Source organism: Pseudoliparis swirei, chromosome 1 (assembly GCF_029220125.1).
Source record: "Pseudoliparis swirei isolate HS2019 ecotype Mariana Trench chromosome 1, NWPU_hadal_v1, whole genome shotgun sequence".
NCBI lineage: Eukaryota > Metazoa > Chordata > Actinopteri > Perciformes > Liparidae > Pseudoliparis > Pseudoliparis swirei.
The window spans coordinates 20,741,462-20,759,140 of record NC_079388.1 but is presented as its reverse complement, the minus strand read 5'-3'; the positions used below and the strand labels follow the sequence as shown (position 1 = coordinate 20,759,140).

Sequence of the window (17,679 nt, the reverse complement as noted above, 5' to 3'; positions counted from 1 at the left end):
AATCAGCTACCAGCGGAGGCCAATTAGACAGTTTATTTTCTTTCTGTAATCTACATATATAGAAACATAGCTCTGAAAAGAATTAAGAGACCACTATAAAAGTATCAGGACCTCTGGTTTTACTAGTTATTGGTGTTTGAGTAAATTAAAATGTTCTGACATAAAAGATGCCTATATGGAAATAGAGTAATTTGATTACATTCAGCAGAGGTATAACAAATGTTAGGTGTGCCTTATATTTCACAAGGTGAGACAAAGTTTTTGTGAGGTAAAATGTCTTTAATCTTTGAAAGAAAACCAATGACATACACTTATGTCCAGGGCATCCCTGACGACACACATGCTGAAAATCAAACATATTTACAGTATGAATTTAATAAACTAAAAGTTCTTATGAATGTATTTGGGGCGGCTTTAGCTCAGTGGGGTAAGAGGGCCGTCCTGCAACCGCAGGGTTGTGGGTTCGGTCCCCGCTCTCCCCATTAGCTGCAAGTCAAGTGTCCTGAGCAAGGCACTGAACCCCAGTTGCTTCCCGGGCGCATCACCGCAGCCCACTGCTCCTTAATAACTAAGGATGGGTTAAATGCAGAGAACTAATTTCCCCTTGGGGATTAATAAAAGTGTATATTCTATTCTATATCAAAGTTTTTCCCACATGGTCTTGTCTTAAAGAAAGAAAAATGCAATATTTGCGCAAAATGAACAACTAAATGGGATCCCACCTGTGGGTGGCGGAGTGTCGTTTCAGACTACAGTGTTGGGTGAACCCTCTCCCGCAGAGAGAACAGCAGAACGGTTTCTCCCCCGTGTGGACGGCCATGTGTCGCGTCATACTGCCCTGTTGGGTGAACCCTCTCCCGCAGACAGAACAACTGAAGGGTCTCTCCCCTGTGTGGATCATCACGTGTTGTTGCAGATTGCTCTGATGGGAGAATCCTCTGCTGCAGAAGGCGCAACTGAAGGGCCCCTCCCCCGTGTGGACACTCAGGTGTCGCCTCATATGATGGTCAAGTGCAAACTTCCTCCCACAAACTGAACAGCTAAATGGTTTCTCCCCAGTGTGGATTCTCATGTGTCTGACCAAATGTGCATTGGAACTGAAATTTCTTTGACAAACTGGGCAGCTGAAACATTTCCCACCGAACCTCGTCGCTCCTTTCACGCAGCCAGCATCGCCTACAGGTAGGTCGCAGTTCGAACCCGACTGAGGCTGCGCAGTCTCCTGCCAATCACTACCAATGACACCGCTCTGAGATTCACAGAATGGCGTCCCGGCATCGGTCTCTGATTCAGAGGAGGAAGCGGAAGATGAAGTCTCTCCGTCGGATTCGGACTCAGAGGAGGATGAAGACTCTCCGTCGGTCTCGGATTCAGAGAAAGAAGTCTCGATGCGCGTAGCTTTCTGAAAATGAGTATCTGGATCAAAGTTACTGGCCGATGCGCCACAGATATCCTTCCCTGCTTCGGTTTTCAGAAGCTCCGCCTCTCTGCTCGCCTCAGTTTGGATCTCAGGAAACTGGGAGGACTGAGATACCAGTTCAACGTCATCTTCAACCTTCACAGTGACGGAAATAAACGGTAAGTTGAAACCAGCTTCCTCCAGCGCGGGGCGCTGTTCTCCTCCCTGAAGGGTCCAGAGCTCCACTGGCTCCTCCTTTATCTGTGGGGGTTCTGGAGACTCCTGGTCCAGAGCGGAGATCCACTGCTGCCGCTCGGGGGGAACCGCTTCTTCAACCACCAACATCTGCTGGACGTCTGTGGAGAAGAAGGGGAAGCATACTTGGTCTTGAACTGTAATTTCATGTTTACATTTAAAACCACAGATACCGTTAAGGTGGCACTTTTGTATAAAATGTGTTTTAGAAAACCCCGAAGCCGCCATTGGGAACCGTTTGGTAAAGAGCAGGCAATTCCCCGGCAGGTGATTGGAGTTCCCATCTGTCAATCAAACTCTTGCTCAACACATCCCCCACTGAGCAACGCCTTCAGTGTCGTTCTTTAATCTTCTCTCTATGAAGAAACACTCTCCAGCTCTAACGCAGCATCTACACCAGGCCTATTCAACTAGCGGCCCGCGGGCCGGATACGGCCCGTTTGAGTTTAACTCTGGCCCGCAAGACTGCCTGCAAATCAGTATAGCTTGGTAAGAAAAAATAAAACTGACGGACACGCCTCTTTTATACATTGAGACATCTAACCCAGAGCCATTGAGTTTCACTGTTGCCTCAACCAAACCTGTAGGTTACATATTTATGTTACGCACCCGTGTTGGTTGCCGTAACCCACTCCTCACTTGCGCTCTGGTCTGGCTGACCACTGAAACACCTGCGCTAGCTGACGCTACCATTAAGCTGCAAAATGTCTCTCTCAAAGCCGAAGCGTCGGAAAGTTGACTGAAAACCGCCAATTCCAAAGTGAATGGACTGAAAAGTATTTATTTACTTTGCCAGCCGTAATGAGCAACACACCAATGTGTTTATTGTGCAGCGAATCCATTGCTGTGATGAAAGAAGATAATGTGAAGAGGCACTACAAGTCGAATCATGGCTCATTTTCGAACAGTTTTCCCGAGGGCTCTGATGAACGGAGGAGGAAAGTAAACGGACTGTTAGCATGTTTTCAACGAGGGCAGTGTACCCTTAGTCGCTTTTGCACGGAACAAGAGAGAGCCATGATAGCATCTCTACGCGTAGCCTGGACACTAGCCAGACAGAAGAGGCCCTTTACCGAGTCGGAGACTGTTAAAGACTGCATGCTTGCAGTTATTGATGAAATGATTGTTGACGAAAAAGTGAAGGCAAGCGTCACTTCGTCCATTAAAAAAGTGCCTCTCTCGGACACATCAACTCTATGCAGACTGGAGCTACTGGCAACGGATGTCGAAGGGAAGCTTTTGGAAAACCTTCGAAAAGCAGAGTTTATGTCTATCGACTGACTGTACCGACATGGCCCAGCTGTGCATATATGTGAGGTTTTATGATGGAGTGCGCGTTCAGGAGGAACTACTGGGGCTCGTTCCGCTGGAGGGACACACTACAGGTGAAGTGATTTTTCAAAAGATTGTCACGTTTTTTAATGAGCATGAACTGGATTTACAAAAAGTCTGCTTGTTGGTTCCGGATGGAGCTCCTGCTATGACCGGTAGAGTGAAAGGGCTGGTGGCCAGGTTGGCAGCCGTATGCAGTTTTTACACTGCATCATTCATCAGGCTGTACTGTGCGCAAAGCTCAGCGGCGATCTGAAGAACAACATGGACACTGTTATGAACATTGTGAATTTCATCCGCTCAACCTCCAGCCTTCAACATCGCCTCTTCCGTATGTTGCTTGCTGACGCATCTGCAGAGCACACTGACTTGCTGGTTCATAGTGATGTCAGGTGGCTCAGCAAAGGAAAGGTTTTGGAACGTTTCTGTGAACTCCGGCAGGAGATTTTGTCTTTTCTTCGCACGTGTAAACACAAACGGGCAGCACACTTCTTGGAGCGCATGTTGGATGAACAGTTTATGTCAGAAGTCCACTTTCTTTGTGACATTTTTGGACACTTGAACACTTTTAATCTGGAAGTTCAGGGGCGGGAAAAGTCTATCGCTGATTTGATTGAGAGGCTGTGCGCCTTCAAAACAAAGTTAACGATTTTCACGTCAGACCTAATGTCAGGAAGGTTGTTGCACTTCTCACAACTCTGTGCATTCATGAGTGCAGCACCTGGGGCACACGTAACGCCAGTCATGACAAACTTTATGAGAAATCTGACTGATAACTTCACTGAGAGATTCCAAGGCTTCAGTATTCCTATTGAGGTACTGCAGTTTGCTCGTGACCCATTCACCATCAAACCTGAGGCAGACTTCTGTGTAAAAGCAAAAGAGGTAATGTCTTGCATTGATGAGAGCCTTCTTCAGATGGAAATGGTTGATGTCCAGTCCTCATTTGCTTTAAAGCAGCACTTGCTGTCTGAGGGTGCAGTGAATTTTTGGTGTAACCATGTTAGCCAATACCAGTACCCAACAATCAGGAAAGTGGCGCTGCTAATACTAACAATGTTTGGATCCACATACACATGTGAGTCTAGCTTTTCTCACATGAATGCAATCAAAACAAGGGCACGTTGCCAAATCAAGGCAATGCAATTTTTCTCACTGAGTCAAACAGGCTCAAAACCACATAGGTCTGATAATTAAGGTAGTTGTGTAGTTGTAAAATACCCTGACAGGCATATGATGCTATCAAACTGAAAATGCACAGAATACAAATCTGTTTTATGGTTCAGCAGGCTCCCTTTTGGTTTGTCTGGAGTTTTAGGTTTTGGGGCAGGGATGTCTATGTGTACAGATTGTAAAGCACTCCGAGACAAATTTGTAATTTGTGAAATTGGGCTATACAAATAAACTGAATTGAATTAGTTTTTACCTTTAAAAAATATGGACATGAACCTGCTATAGGCACCTTATTTTTTGGCTTGTTTGTGATAATATCATGAGTCGGCCCATTTTTTGTTTATCTGGTGGATGCTGTTTTACCAGAATTATCTGGCTATTTGTGTTTATGGATATGAACCTGCAAAGCACCTTATTAGGGTCCGAGCGACAAACGAAGTCTGTCCGAGAGGACCCTATTGTTATGGTTAGGGGAATTATTCTTCTGATTTTTATTTTTGAACATTGGGGGCATATTAGGGGTATGTATCATATCCCAAAACTCACCAAATTTGGCAAGCTTGTCAGGCTTGGTGAAAATAGACGGATGACACAGACCTCGAAATTCGGCTTTCAAAAATTGCTCTCTAGCGCCACCTGGAAGTTTGACCGGCGACGCCCCTCACCCAGTATGTTCAAATGACTAGTTTTTTTCTTCCCAAGTCCACTTGGACCTGCTCTACAAAAAAGCCTCTCAGGACCCTAAGCTCCGCCTACTTAAATTTTCCACCATATTTTATTTTGTGAAAAACACATCAGAGGCGTTTGCTCCGACATGCGGGGTCCAATTCATACCAAACCTATTGGAGATAATGATTATGGAAGCTATATCATCTAAGACCTATCATCTTCTTTCAAATATATCATTGTGGTAAGGATCTATGGCCCAACGAACATTTTAGGGGCGTGTCCTGTTTTGTAATGCTCATAACTTCAACACTATTGGAAAAAAAAAAAAAAAGACTTTCAGGATATGTGCAGAATGGAGCCTGAAACATTCACAGCAAATTTCGTGCAATTTGAAACGTAGGGGGCACTACAATAATTCACCAAAGTTGGCCATTTTTGGCGTTTTTTGCTGATTTGACCATTTCCCACTTTTACACCTCGGAGGATTTCTCCCACAAAACGCCAACAGAATCGGCTCAAAATAAGTTTTATAGAATCTCAAGACTTGAACAATGAACACTCTGAAAAAAAACTGACTTTTCGTCGGTAGGAAAGACGTTTTTTTTCCTGCCAATAATTGTGTACTTTCTGTGATTTCTTTATGTTAAAAACTATTGCTTAAACTCATCCAATACTTCCCCAAAAAATCATGTGTGATGCCAGTCAAGGCCTGAACACATCCACACGAAGAAACAAGCACATTTCTTCCAGGAACACCTATTGATCACCTATTGAAAAGTAAAATAACCATAATTTATTCACTTTCACGATAATCTTACCCCCTACAGCTGATGCAATTACATCTAATCAGTGGTACAGAGCAATAGGTGCTTGCCTAGTGACAGAGACCTGTTTTTGATTCCAGGCTAAGGCAAAAATAATGTTATCGGGGTTTTTTCTACACTTCACTTAGAGACATATGATGCATGGATATGTTCACAGACTCAAAGCGCCACCTAGTGGCTCAACTGGACTTCCTTCAGTCCGCCCCAAATTTTTCTGCCCAAAATAATGTGAGCGCCTACCGCTGCCTGTAATTCAGCTGGCTCATAGCTCACCATGATAAGTGTTGGTCTGAACACCCGGAGACGCGTGTTCGATTCCAAGACAGCTTTTTTTCATCACTTTTTTCACCGATCTATATCGGCCGATATCCCCATTATCGGTTTTGATCGGCGTTCTCAAAACGGCCAATCAGATGACGTAACATCTGCGAGAAAAACTATCAGAGACGTTTCAATCGCAACGGAGACGATGCGCCCAGCGAGGGCCGCAGAGGTCAGAGGTCAACCAGGGGATCCTCACGCACCGAGCGGTGTCCCCGTCCCCCGAGTTGAATCTCTGGGTCGACTCAGCCGACTCTCACATGTCTGCCCCTAGAGACTGATGTTGACGGTAAACGCATTCGATCGGGAGCAAAGAGGGTTTTGATAAAGTTAGCGGAAGGATTTAAGCGGCACATCCGGTTTTGCAAAGTTAGCGGAAAGAACCACGTGAAACAACATCCGTTTTTCAAAATAAGATCAACATCCGTTTTTCAAAATAAGATGTCGACAAATCATACACTAACATATAAAAGTAAACAATGAACTGATTTTGTATCTTTAGAGATCGTTTCTGAGATTTAGCTTAAATTATTCAATTCAGTTTCAATTCAGTTTATTTGTATAGCCCAATTTCACAAATTACAAATTTGTCTCGGAGTGCTTTACAATCTGTACACAGACATCCCTGCCCAAAACCTCACATCGGACCAGGCATAACTCCCAAATAACCCTTCAGGGGAAAAAAAGGGAAGAAACCTGGAGGAGAGCAACAGAGGAGGATTCCTCTCCAGGATGGACAGATGCAATAGATGTAATGTGTACAGAAGGACAGATTTAGAGTTAAAATACATTCAATGAATATGACAGAGTGTATGAATAGTTCATAGTAGGCATATTCCACGATGGAGACCTCCACGATCCATCAGGCAGATGGCGGTGGGGAGGAGGAGTGGGCGGAGTCTCAACAGGACAGTGGCGTAGTCATGAGCAGGAATTCCACGACCCAGGCGATCCATCAGGCAGATGGGATCTATGCCGTCTCATAGGGTCCGATGACCCCATGAGACGTAAAGTCAAAAAGGACTTCCGGGAGAAAGCAGAGTTAGTAGCGTGTGATTGAGAGATGAAAATTCATCCTTAAGGAGAGAAAAAGAGGAGATGGGTACTCAGTGCATCCTAAACGTCCCCGGCAGCTATAAGCCTATAGCAGCATATCAAGGGGCTGGACCAGGGCAAACCTGATTCAGCCCTAACTATAAGCTCTGTCAAAGAGGAAGGTCTTAAGTCTACTCTTAAGCGAGGTGACTGTGTCTGCCTCCCGGACTGAAATGGAAGCTGGTTCCATAAAGAGGAGCTTGATAACTAAAGGCTCTGGCTCCCATTCTACTTTTAAGACTCTAGGAACTACAAGTAGTCCCGCATTTAGTGAGCGTAGCTCTCTAGTGGGGCAATATGGTACGACAAGCTCCTTAAGATATGATGGAGCATCACCAATCAAGGCTTTGTAGGTTAAGAGAAGAATTTTAAAGTGATTCTTGATTTTACTGGGAGCCAGTGCAGAGCAGCTAGTGCAGGAGTGATGTGATCTCTTTTCTTGGTTTTAGTGAGAACACGAGCTGTAGCATTCTGGATCAACTGGAGGGACCTAAGAGATTTATTAGAGCAGCCTGCTAATAAGGAGTTGCAGTAATCCAGTCTCGAAATGTGACAGCGTGAACCAATTTTTCTGCATCTTTTGAGACAAGATGTGCCTGATTTTTGAAATATTACGTAGATGAAAGAATGCAGTCCTTGAGATTTGCTACGTGGGAGTTAAAGGACAAGTCGATCAAAGATAACGCCAAGATTCTTTACAGTGGTGTTGGATGCCAGGGCAATGCCGTCTACAGAATCCACATCACCAGATAATTGATCTCTGAGGTGCTCAGGGCCGATTAAAATTACTTGGTTTTGTCTGAGTTTAACATCAAAGTTGCAGGGCATCCATGTTTTATGTCTTTAAGACATGCTTGAATTTACAGAGTTGGTTGCTCTCCTCTGGTTTTATCGATAAATATAGTTGAGTGTCATCTGCATAACAATGAAAGTTTATGGAGTGTTTCCTGATAATATTGCCCAAAGGAAGCATGTATAAGGTAAATAAAATTGGTCCAAGCACAGAACCTTGTGGAACTCCGTGATTAACGTTGGTGGTTATCGGCGTCATCGTTTACAAATACAAACTGAGATCGATCTGATAAATAGGATTTAAACCAAATTAGTGCCGTGCCTGAAATGCCAATCGACTGCTCCAGTCTCTGTAACAGGATGTCATGGTCAATGGTGTCGAACGCAGCACTAAGGTCTAACAAGACCAGGACAGAGAGGAGTCCTTTATCTGCTGCCATTAAGAGGTCATTTGTAATTTTCACCAGTGCCGTCTCGGTGCTGTGGTGTTTTCTAAATCCTGATTGAAATTTCTCAAATAAACTATTATGATGTAGAAAGTCGCACAACTGATTTGCGACCACTTTCTCAAGGATCTTGGAGAGGAAGGGAGGTTAGAGATCGGTCTGTAGTTAGCCAATACCTCTGGATCCAGAGTGGGCTTCTTCAGGAGAGGTTTAATAACAGCCACCTTGAAGGAGTGTGATGCGTGGCCTGTTAGCAGAGACACATTGATAATATCTAATAGAGCCGCCAATTAAAGGCAAAACGTCTTTAAGCAGCCTCGTCGGGATGGGGTCCAAGAGACAGGTAGGCGTGTTGAAGTAGAAACCGTTGAAAATAATTGGTCACGGTTGATGGAGAAAATCCTCCAAATATACACCAGGGCATGGCGGTTTCCAAGGCCATTCCACTTGAGAACAGATTGGCACTGGTTATGGGCAAGAGATTATTAATCTTGTCCCTAATAGTTAAAATCTTTTCATTAAAGAAGTTCATAAAGTCATTACCACTAAGGTTTATAGGAATGCTCGGCTCCACAGAGCTGTGACTCTCTGTCAGCCTGGCTACAGTGCTGAAGAGAAACCTGGGGTTGTTTTTATTGTTTTCTATTATTGATGAGTAGTAGCCTGGTCTGGCATTAGGGAGGGCCTGCTTAGATGTTTTAAGACTATCTCGCCAAACTAAGCGGGATTCTTGAGATTAGTTGAGCCATATGCGTTCAAGCTTCGTGACATTTGCTTCAGTTTGCGGGTCTGAGAGTTATACCAGGAGCAAACCTCCTCTTCCTCACTGTCTTCTTCTTCAGAGGGCTGCTCGAGTCCAGTGTCATTCTCAGAGAGCCTATGGCACTGTCAACAAGATGATCAATCTGGGACGGACTAAAGTTAGACCAGGAGTCCTCTGTTATATTGAGGCGTGGTATCGAATCAAATACAGAAGGAATCGCTTCTTTAAATTTAGCTACAGCACTATCAGTTAGACATCTAGTGTAGAAACTTTTGACTAACGGAGTACACTCCGGTAGTATAAATTCAAAAGTTATGAGGTTGTGGTCTGACAGAAGAGGATTCTGTGGGAAGGCGTTCAAATGCTCAATGTCAACGCCATAAGTAAGAACAAGATCAAGCGTGTGGCCAAAGCTGTGAGTGGGTTTCTGTACTCTCTGACAGAAGCCAATCGAGTCCAACAAGGAGATGAATGCAGCACTAAGGCAATCATTATCAACATCCACATGGATATTAAAATCTCCAACAATAATAACTTTATCGGTTTTAAGAACCAAACTTGATATAAATTCTGAGAATTCAGATATAAACTCTGAATATGGACCTGGTGGGCGGTACAGAATCACAAATCGAATTGGCTGTAGTGTTTTCCAGGTTGGATGTGAAAGACTAAGAACAAGGCTTTCAAATGAGGTGTAGTGTAATTTTGGTTGAGGATTAATTAATAGGCTCGATTCAAAGATGGCTGCTACTCCACCTCCTCGACCGGTGCCTCGAGGAATGTGAGTATTAATATGACTTGGAGTCGATTCATTCAGGCAGACATATTCTTCATGGCTCAGCCAGGTTTCAGTTAGGCAACATAAATCAATGTGATTATCTGATATTAAATCATTCAGTAACACAGCTTTAGATGACAGAGATCGAATATTTAGGAGACCACATTTAATAGACCTATTTTGTTGCACTGCTGAAATAATTGTGTTAACTTGTATAAGGTTATTGTGTACGACTCCTCTTCTGCTTACTTTTGATTTATTTAATTGAAGTGGCCGTGGGACAGACACAGTCTCTACTCTAAAGTCAAGGGTGGGTAACTGCTCGAATGGAAGAGCAGAGAAGGGTGTTAAACTACAACTCTGCTCGGTTCCTGATCTGAACCCTGGATTCGCGTAGATTAAGTCCGGTGATCAACTTGGTCATATTCGAGAAATGAGGCGCTCCGTCCAACGTGGGATGAATGCCGTCTCTCCTCATCAGATCAGGTTTTCCCAGAAAGTCTTCCAGTTGTCTCGTAGCCCACATTATTCGCTGGGCACCACCTCGACAGCCAGCGGTTGAAAAGCGACATTCGGCTATACAATTCGTCTGTCTGCAAATTTGGGAGAGGGCCAGAGAAAATTACGGTGTCCGACAACGTCTTGGCATAAGCACACACCGATTCCACATTAATTTTAGTGAGTTCCGGCGGGCTCGGCGTCATTACCACCGGCGTGTATTACAATCTGACTGTATCTCCGCTTATCCTTAGCCAGCAGCTTCAAACAAGACTCCGTCGCCCGCTCTGGCCCCGGAGGCCTACGACTCTGGTCAGCGGCCGCTATTTTCACGTTCCTGACTATAGAGCTCCGATAACCAGGGTGTGTTCCTCAGCGGTGTGTCGCTGAGCAGGAAAACTGGTTCAAACGTGAAGTGGTTGGTGCACAGCGGGCTTCTGTGTAGACTTACTACTCCTGCGAACAGTTACCCAACCATCCGGCTGCACGGTTACCGCGGGGCACAGCTAACAGCTGACTGTAGCTCCAGCGCCGACTACGGGAGAGGCGGGCTAACTAGCATAGCTGTCTGAGCTTCGATAGCGCGGGCCGTGCATCTAACCCGCAGACCTGCCTCCAACCTAGCAAATAAACTACACTTGTTGCATGTATCGTTATCATTAAGGAGGCAGGGGATAACTATACATGAGACACACTGAGCAAGAGGAGGCGGGAGGAGAGAAGAAGAAGTCATGCTCGCTGTTGAGCTGGCAACCAAAGCTTACCGGAAGAGTGAGATGATGCGTTCAGGAGCAGCTGGGAAAATCCAACTGATCATCATCAGACATGTAGCAATAGCAATGCTAACATTGAAACATTTTTACTGTAACAAGGAAGAGTTTATAAAAAATAAGTCAGACTTTTGTATGTTAAAAAAAGTCCTGTAAATAGATTTCCCCAAGAGTTCCAGGAAATGAATAATGCAGATGTGTTCCATATATATCTGAAATCCCCTACAATAGCAATCAAACAATTTTAATGTATCAATTAGGACATTTTTCAAAGTAAAAGTCCTAAATGTTTAAAGAAATCTGTAATTTCTTGAATGTTTGAGTTGCTTTATATATGTATTTCCTCATAGTCCTAGGCAATAATGCTACACAATAAATAGAATGCTTCAATCGACACCGTGATCGGTATTATCGGTGATCGGCAGATACCGATTTTAGTGATCGGTGATCTGCAAAAAAAACCTGATCGGTGCAGCTCTAGTTCCGAGATTCCATACTGGGAGTTTCGGCAAACCGTTCATAAATACAATTATTTACTGTGTTTATTGCATTTCAGGCAATCGCTTCATGTCGTGAGGATGATGAATTAAAATATTCTCCCCCTCCTATAAAACCAGGGTCTAGCAGACACATGACACCTACCTGCATGGAAGTTTATAAGAGCTCGATCTGCATTGTGTCCCCAGAACGGCACGACTCCCAAATCAGAAGAAGAGTCGGAATGGAAAGGAATCCGTTTCCACGCCAACAGGAGGCGGTGCAACGTCGTGACGGCGACCCCCCCAGCCTCCTGATCTGGAACCCTTCATTACCAACGGTGAACCCTTCTCCTCCCCCCGGGAGTTCTCTTCATTCAGATACCATGTGAGGAGCGGACCGAGCCGGACTCCTTGGTCCTCGGGGACTTCAACAAGGAAACTTCAGCCATGAACTTCCTAGATACAGACAAGTTCATCCAGAGAGAACCGTCTGAACCTCTGGGGCCCGCCACACCGTCCGGGGCCACCTCCAAGCTGTGCAGACCTGTGGCGAGGAAATCCAAGAAGTGGACCAGTGAAGCTCTGGAGGACCGTCGGCGTGTTTGGACTGTCCAGACGGGGAAGACTTCAACCGTCTGGACGAGTTCACAGAGGCTGTGACCTCAAACAACAGCTGTGAGGACAGCTGTGTCCCATCATGCACCAGGGCGAGTTACAACAATGACAAGCGCTGGTCCACAAACCCAGGTCCACAACCCAGGTCCACAAACCCAGGTCCACAAACCCAGGTCCACAAACCCAGGTCTACAAACCCAGGTCCACAAACCCAAGTCCACAAACCCAAGTCCACAAACCCAGGTATACAAACCCAGGTCTACAAACCCAGGTCTACAAACCCAGGTCCACAAACCCAGGTCCACAAACCCAGGTCCACAAACCCAGGTCCACAAACCCAAGTCCACAAACCCAGGTCCACAAACCCAGGTCCACAGCAGAAGTCGGACCGATAGGGCTGCACACGGATCAGGCCTTGAGTGGGGATGAGGTCTTTGTACAAACTCAGAGAAACTGCAACTCAGCAAGGGACTCTGCTTCTGTCTGGGGGTCTCACACAGACCACCTACAAGCTCAAACCCCCCACTCCATGAACGACCTCCACCTGGCAGACCAGCTGAATGAGTTCCCCCAGAGCTCCATCAACCAGCCCACCGGGGGCCCAAGCCTCTGCACCACCCGTCCCAACCCCTCCCCCCTCTATTCTGGAGAGAGATGTTTAAAAGAGAGAACCGACTCATCCGCTACACCTCCACCATCCTCTACACCTCTACCATCGAGCTCATCCTCTACACCTCTACACCTCCACCATCCTCTACACCTCCACCACCACCAGTTACACTGCAGACACAAACAACGACAATAGAAGGTTCAGATTATGATTTTAACTATTTTTTTTAAAATTTGCTTTTAACCTTTAAGAATGTGTTTTTGTATAGTTTATTAAATTGTTGCATCATCTCTATTGTGCACTTTGTTATTTCTTCTATTATTCATGTTTGAAACCATTTAAAAAGCCTTTGAGGACCTTTTAAAGCACTAGATGAATTACATGTATTATTAACATGTTTACTAATAAATAAGAGATATTTTACATGCAGGTCAGATTAATATAGAAATGTGATAATAATGTACAAAATAATTAACTTTACATGTTGATTGATAAGTTCATTATTATTTAATGACACGTTTCTACTTTTAAAGAACATGATCGTGATGACACAACTAGTATTTCTAGTAATAATAATAATCATTCATCTTATATAGCGCTTCTCTAGATACCGGAAGTGGCTTTACAGAGTCCAGTCGTCATACATAGTAAATACAATAGAAACCCGTGAGTACATCTATCAACCAGAGCGCGCGCGCGTTAACCACGTTGCCCCGGGGTAAACCACGCGCGGTGACGTCACACAGAACCGACCTGCCCTCGCGCTGCTCCGCCGTCGCCGCTTGAAGACGACGCCGTCCAGCAGCTCCCGTCGCTCGGCCTCGTACTCGGCGATGGTTCGCTCGAACAGCCCGAAGATCTCCTCCGCGGCGGCGGCCAGCGTGCGGCTCACCAGCGCCCTGAGGGCCGGGCCTTTGGACATGTTCACACGGCGACACGCGCGGAGGGACGGCGAGGGGCGACCACGAGCAACTTCCGGTTCCGGTGTGACGCGGTTCGGCTTCAGCTTCTTCTTCCTCTTCTTATTCGAGGGTTTAATGGTGCATCACCGCCACCAACTGGCATGGAGGGTGGAATAAATAAAATATATGAAATAAATAAAATAAAATAAATAAAATGAATGAAATAAATAAAATAAATAAAATAAATAAAATAAATAAAATAAATATTTTTTTAATAAAAACAAAACAAATAAAAAAAGTTTTTAAAATAAAATAATAAACAGAACAAAATAAATGAATACATAACACAATTAAATGAAATACGTTAATTAAAATTTTTAAATACATTTATCAAATTAAATTAATTAAAATGGAAAAAACTAAACAGGGCTCATATTCGCTCAATAATACCAGACATCCTAAGTTACTGAAATAGTAATTTACAGCACGAACTCCTCCTGAGATATTTAGCAGAATATCTGTTATATTTAACTGTACTTTTTCCTTCCCGAAGTTTCCAATGATCCGCCTTCTCTCTGCTATAGGAAAGTGTACAGCAACATGTCCCCCGTATCACGGTTCACCTTCAGGGCTTCGTGTCTATTCCCATGATTGTTCTGGATTTGTCTAAAGGTGCAGTACCCGCGGCTACCACCAGGAGGCGCCAGTGTTCAGGCAGTTTCTTTTGTCGCCTCGCTTCACTTCCTTTTCCTCTTTTCTCTCTGGATTCTCCAAAATAAGGTCAAACATCTGCACGTCGAAGAGATACTCTGGAAACTTCAGAGATTCAAGATTCTGTATTTTATTCATCATAAAGCAAAAAAGTTATAAAATCCAGACCTTCTAGAACCGAGAGAGAGGACCGCTACGTCGAAGGAGACTTCTGAACATTGGAACAGGCTGTGAGTGTGAGTGTGTGTGTGTGTGTGCGTGTGAGAGAGAGTGTGTGTGTGTGTCTGTGAGTGTGTGTGAAAGTGTTTCTGTGTGTGAGTGTGAGTGTGTGTGTGTGCGTGTGAGAGAGAGTGTGTGTGTGTCTGTGAGTGTGTGTGAAAGTGTTTCTGTGTGTGAGTGTGTGTGGGTGTTTGTTTGAATCTAGTGAAGTGTGTGTGTGTGAGTGTGTGGGCGTGTTTGTTTAAACATAGTAGTGTGTGTGCGTATGTGTGTGTGCGCGTGTGTGTGCGCGTGTGTGTGTGCGCGCGTGTGTGTGTGGTTGTGCGTGTGTGCGTGGGTGTGTGCACGCGTGTGTGTGTGGGTGTGCGTATGTGTGTGTGCGTGTGTGCACGTGTGTGTGTGTGTGTGTGTGTGGGTGTGTGTTTGAGCATAGTGAGGCAAACATTAACTCTGTCCAAGGTACATTACTGTTCCAACACAGCAGAGTTAACGTACTTTATGTATCAGGTTGTTGTTGTTGTTGTTGTTGTTAACGTACTTTATGTATCAGGTTGTTGTTGTTGTTGTTAACGTACTTTATGTCTCCGGTGGACGGTAGAGAACCACTGTGTTGGTGAGGAGCCCAAACTAGAGCCAGAAGAGTGAATCCTGCACATGGAGCTGTGAGCCTCTCTGGTCTCTTCACGATAATACAATTCATAACATTCATAACATTCATAAAATGTATAACATTTATAACATTTATAAATAAAATGAATGAATAAATAATATATATATAAATAAATACATATATAATTTGTGTAAATAAAAAAACACAACTAAATAAATAAATGCATGAAATAAATAAATAAAATGCATTATTTAAATGTATTAATACAATTAATAAAAATGGAGAAAACAACAACAAAACCGGACTCATATTGTCTCTGTATGCTTGGCTTCGGGCTTCAGACTTCAGACTGCAGACTCCAGGCTTCAGACTTCAGGCTTCAGACTTCAGACTGCAGACTCCAGGCTTCAGGCTTCAGACTCAGGCTTCAGACTGCAGACTTCAGGCTTCAGACTGCAGACTCCAGGCTTCAGGCTTCAGACTGCAGACTCCAGGCTTCAGGCTTTAGACTGCAGACTCCAGGCTTCAGACTTTAGACTGCAGGCTTCAGGCTTCAGACTGCAGACTCTAGGCTTCAGGCTTCAGACTCAGGCTTCAGGCTTCAGGCTTCAGACTGCAGACTCCAGGCTTCAGGCTTCAGACTCCAGGCTTCAGGCTTCGCTGAGGGAAGAATCAACGTCATCGATTCATCCAGATGATTCAGGGTTAAATAAATACATGTTTGTCTGTTTAGGAAACACACTCAATGCGCCTGCACCCACCCACACACACACACACACACACAAACACACACACCCACCCACCCACACACACACACACACACACACATAGAGCAGTACGTGATACTATGAACCAGGTTGTTCATCCTCTCTCCTCGTTTCCTAACTCCTCACAGATTCTCCTTCACATGTTTCCTTGACCCCGGGACGTTTCCCACAGAGGTCAAGGAGAAGTGGTTAGGAAAGGACGTGAGGAGGCCGTTCTTTGACTATCGGAGCGCGGCTCGAGGATCAGAGGCGGAGGCCTCGTGCAGCTTAACGTCGGAGTAAAGCTCGTCCTCGGGCGCCTCGACAGCCGGATGACATCATCGAGGAAACAAAGGCGCCGACGTGACCTCCTTCCCCCGAGGAGACGAGGTGGATCTCACTTTGTGTCTCCTTGAGGAACCAGAATATAAGTTTATAAAGCTGCTGAAAGAAAGACAATGAAAGTATGAAGTTTTGAATAAAATGTTTATGATCACTTATATTTATTCTGAATAAATGTGTCAAAAATATTCTTAAAATTTAACTTAATTATACAAACAAAAATAATTCAACTGTTAAAAAAGAGGATAAGAACATTTTGATTTTTTTGCTGACGTTTACATACAAATCTGATGAAAATTAAATAAATAAAAGTAATTTATTTTACTACTTTATCTGTTAAATATAACTGCATCACGCCTCGTTTGCATTTTTAAATATTACCTCTGGTAAAACTTATATATTATATAACTTATACTTATAATAACTCCTCTTATTGTCAGGAAGTTTCACCAGAAAATTCACATCCAGACATCTGGATGTCCTGGGATCACGCTGTACCTTTAGCGGTCGTCATTCATTCAGCGAACCTGGTGGATGTCGCCCCCCCCCCCCACGGTGGTTCGACCCACATGGACGAGGAGTCCAGGTGTGCTGCCGTCTGACTTCCTGCCAAGATCAGCCGGCTAAACGCGGCCTCGGGTGAAGGGGACCGCGTCGGCCAATCAGATCGCTCCGCGGCTTATTGTCGGTAATCTGTGCCGAGGGCGGCGCGTGAGTGTGTGTGTGTGTCTTGTGTGTGTGTGTGTGGTCTTTGTAAGATGAGGATGCCCCCCCCCCCCCCCCCCCGGAGGTGGTGGACCTACGGATCACTTTCAAAGCCCAGAGATGCGTCGCCCACTTCAACTTCCCCCATGAACACAATGTTCCCGGCTTGTCAGCCACAGCAGAGCCTCTTCAAAAGCCCCTCCCCCCCCCCTCCTCCCCCCCCCCTTGTGTTTTGATAGCAGCGCTGTGAGGACCAGCGTAATGTGCCGTGTCCTTCCTGCACATCCCGAAATCACACAAAACATGGAGGTGTTTACCCTCCAGGTGTTTACCCTCCAGGTGTTTACCCTCCAGATGTTTACCCTCCAGATGTTTACCCTCCAGCTGTTTACCCTCCAGATGTTTACCCTCCAGATGTTTACCCTCCAGGTGTTTACCCTCCAGCTGTTTACCCTCCAGATGTTTACGCTCCAGCTGTTTACCCTCCAGGTGTTTACCCTCCAGATGTTTACCCTCCAGATGTTTACCCTCCAGCTGTTTACCCTCCAGTTGTTTACTGTTTACCCTCCAGATGTTTAAATACTGAACCACCAACAGTCAGGATTAAACCTCTAATCCACCAGCA

General features: G+C 44.8%; 1 protein-coding gene across 1 annotated transcript; it reads right to left on the bottom strand.

The window, feature by feature from the left end:
- Nucleotides 1-511: 511 nt before the first annotated feature.
- LOC130189659 (zinc finger protein 394-like) lies at nt 512-13,782 on the bottom strand. Its single transcript, XM_056408614.1, has 2 exons — nt 13,573-13,782; nt 512-1,755 (listed from the first exon to the last, which is right to left on the bottom strand). The coding sequence occupies exons 1-2, from the start codon at nt 13,739-13,741 to the stop codon at nt 707-709; spliced, it is 1,218 nt and encodes a 405-aa protein (XP_056264589.1). The 5' UTR covers nt 13,742-13,782; the 3' UTR covers nt 512-706.
- Between the last annotated feature and the right edge of the window lie 3,897 nt (nt 13,783-17,679).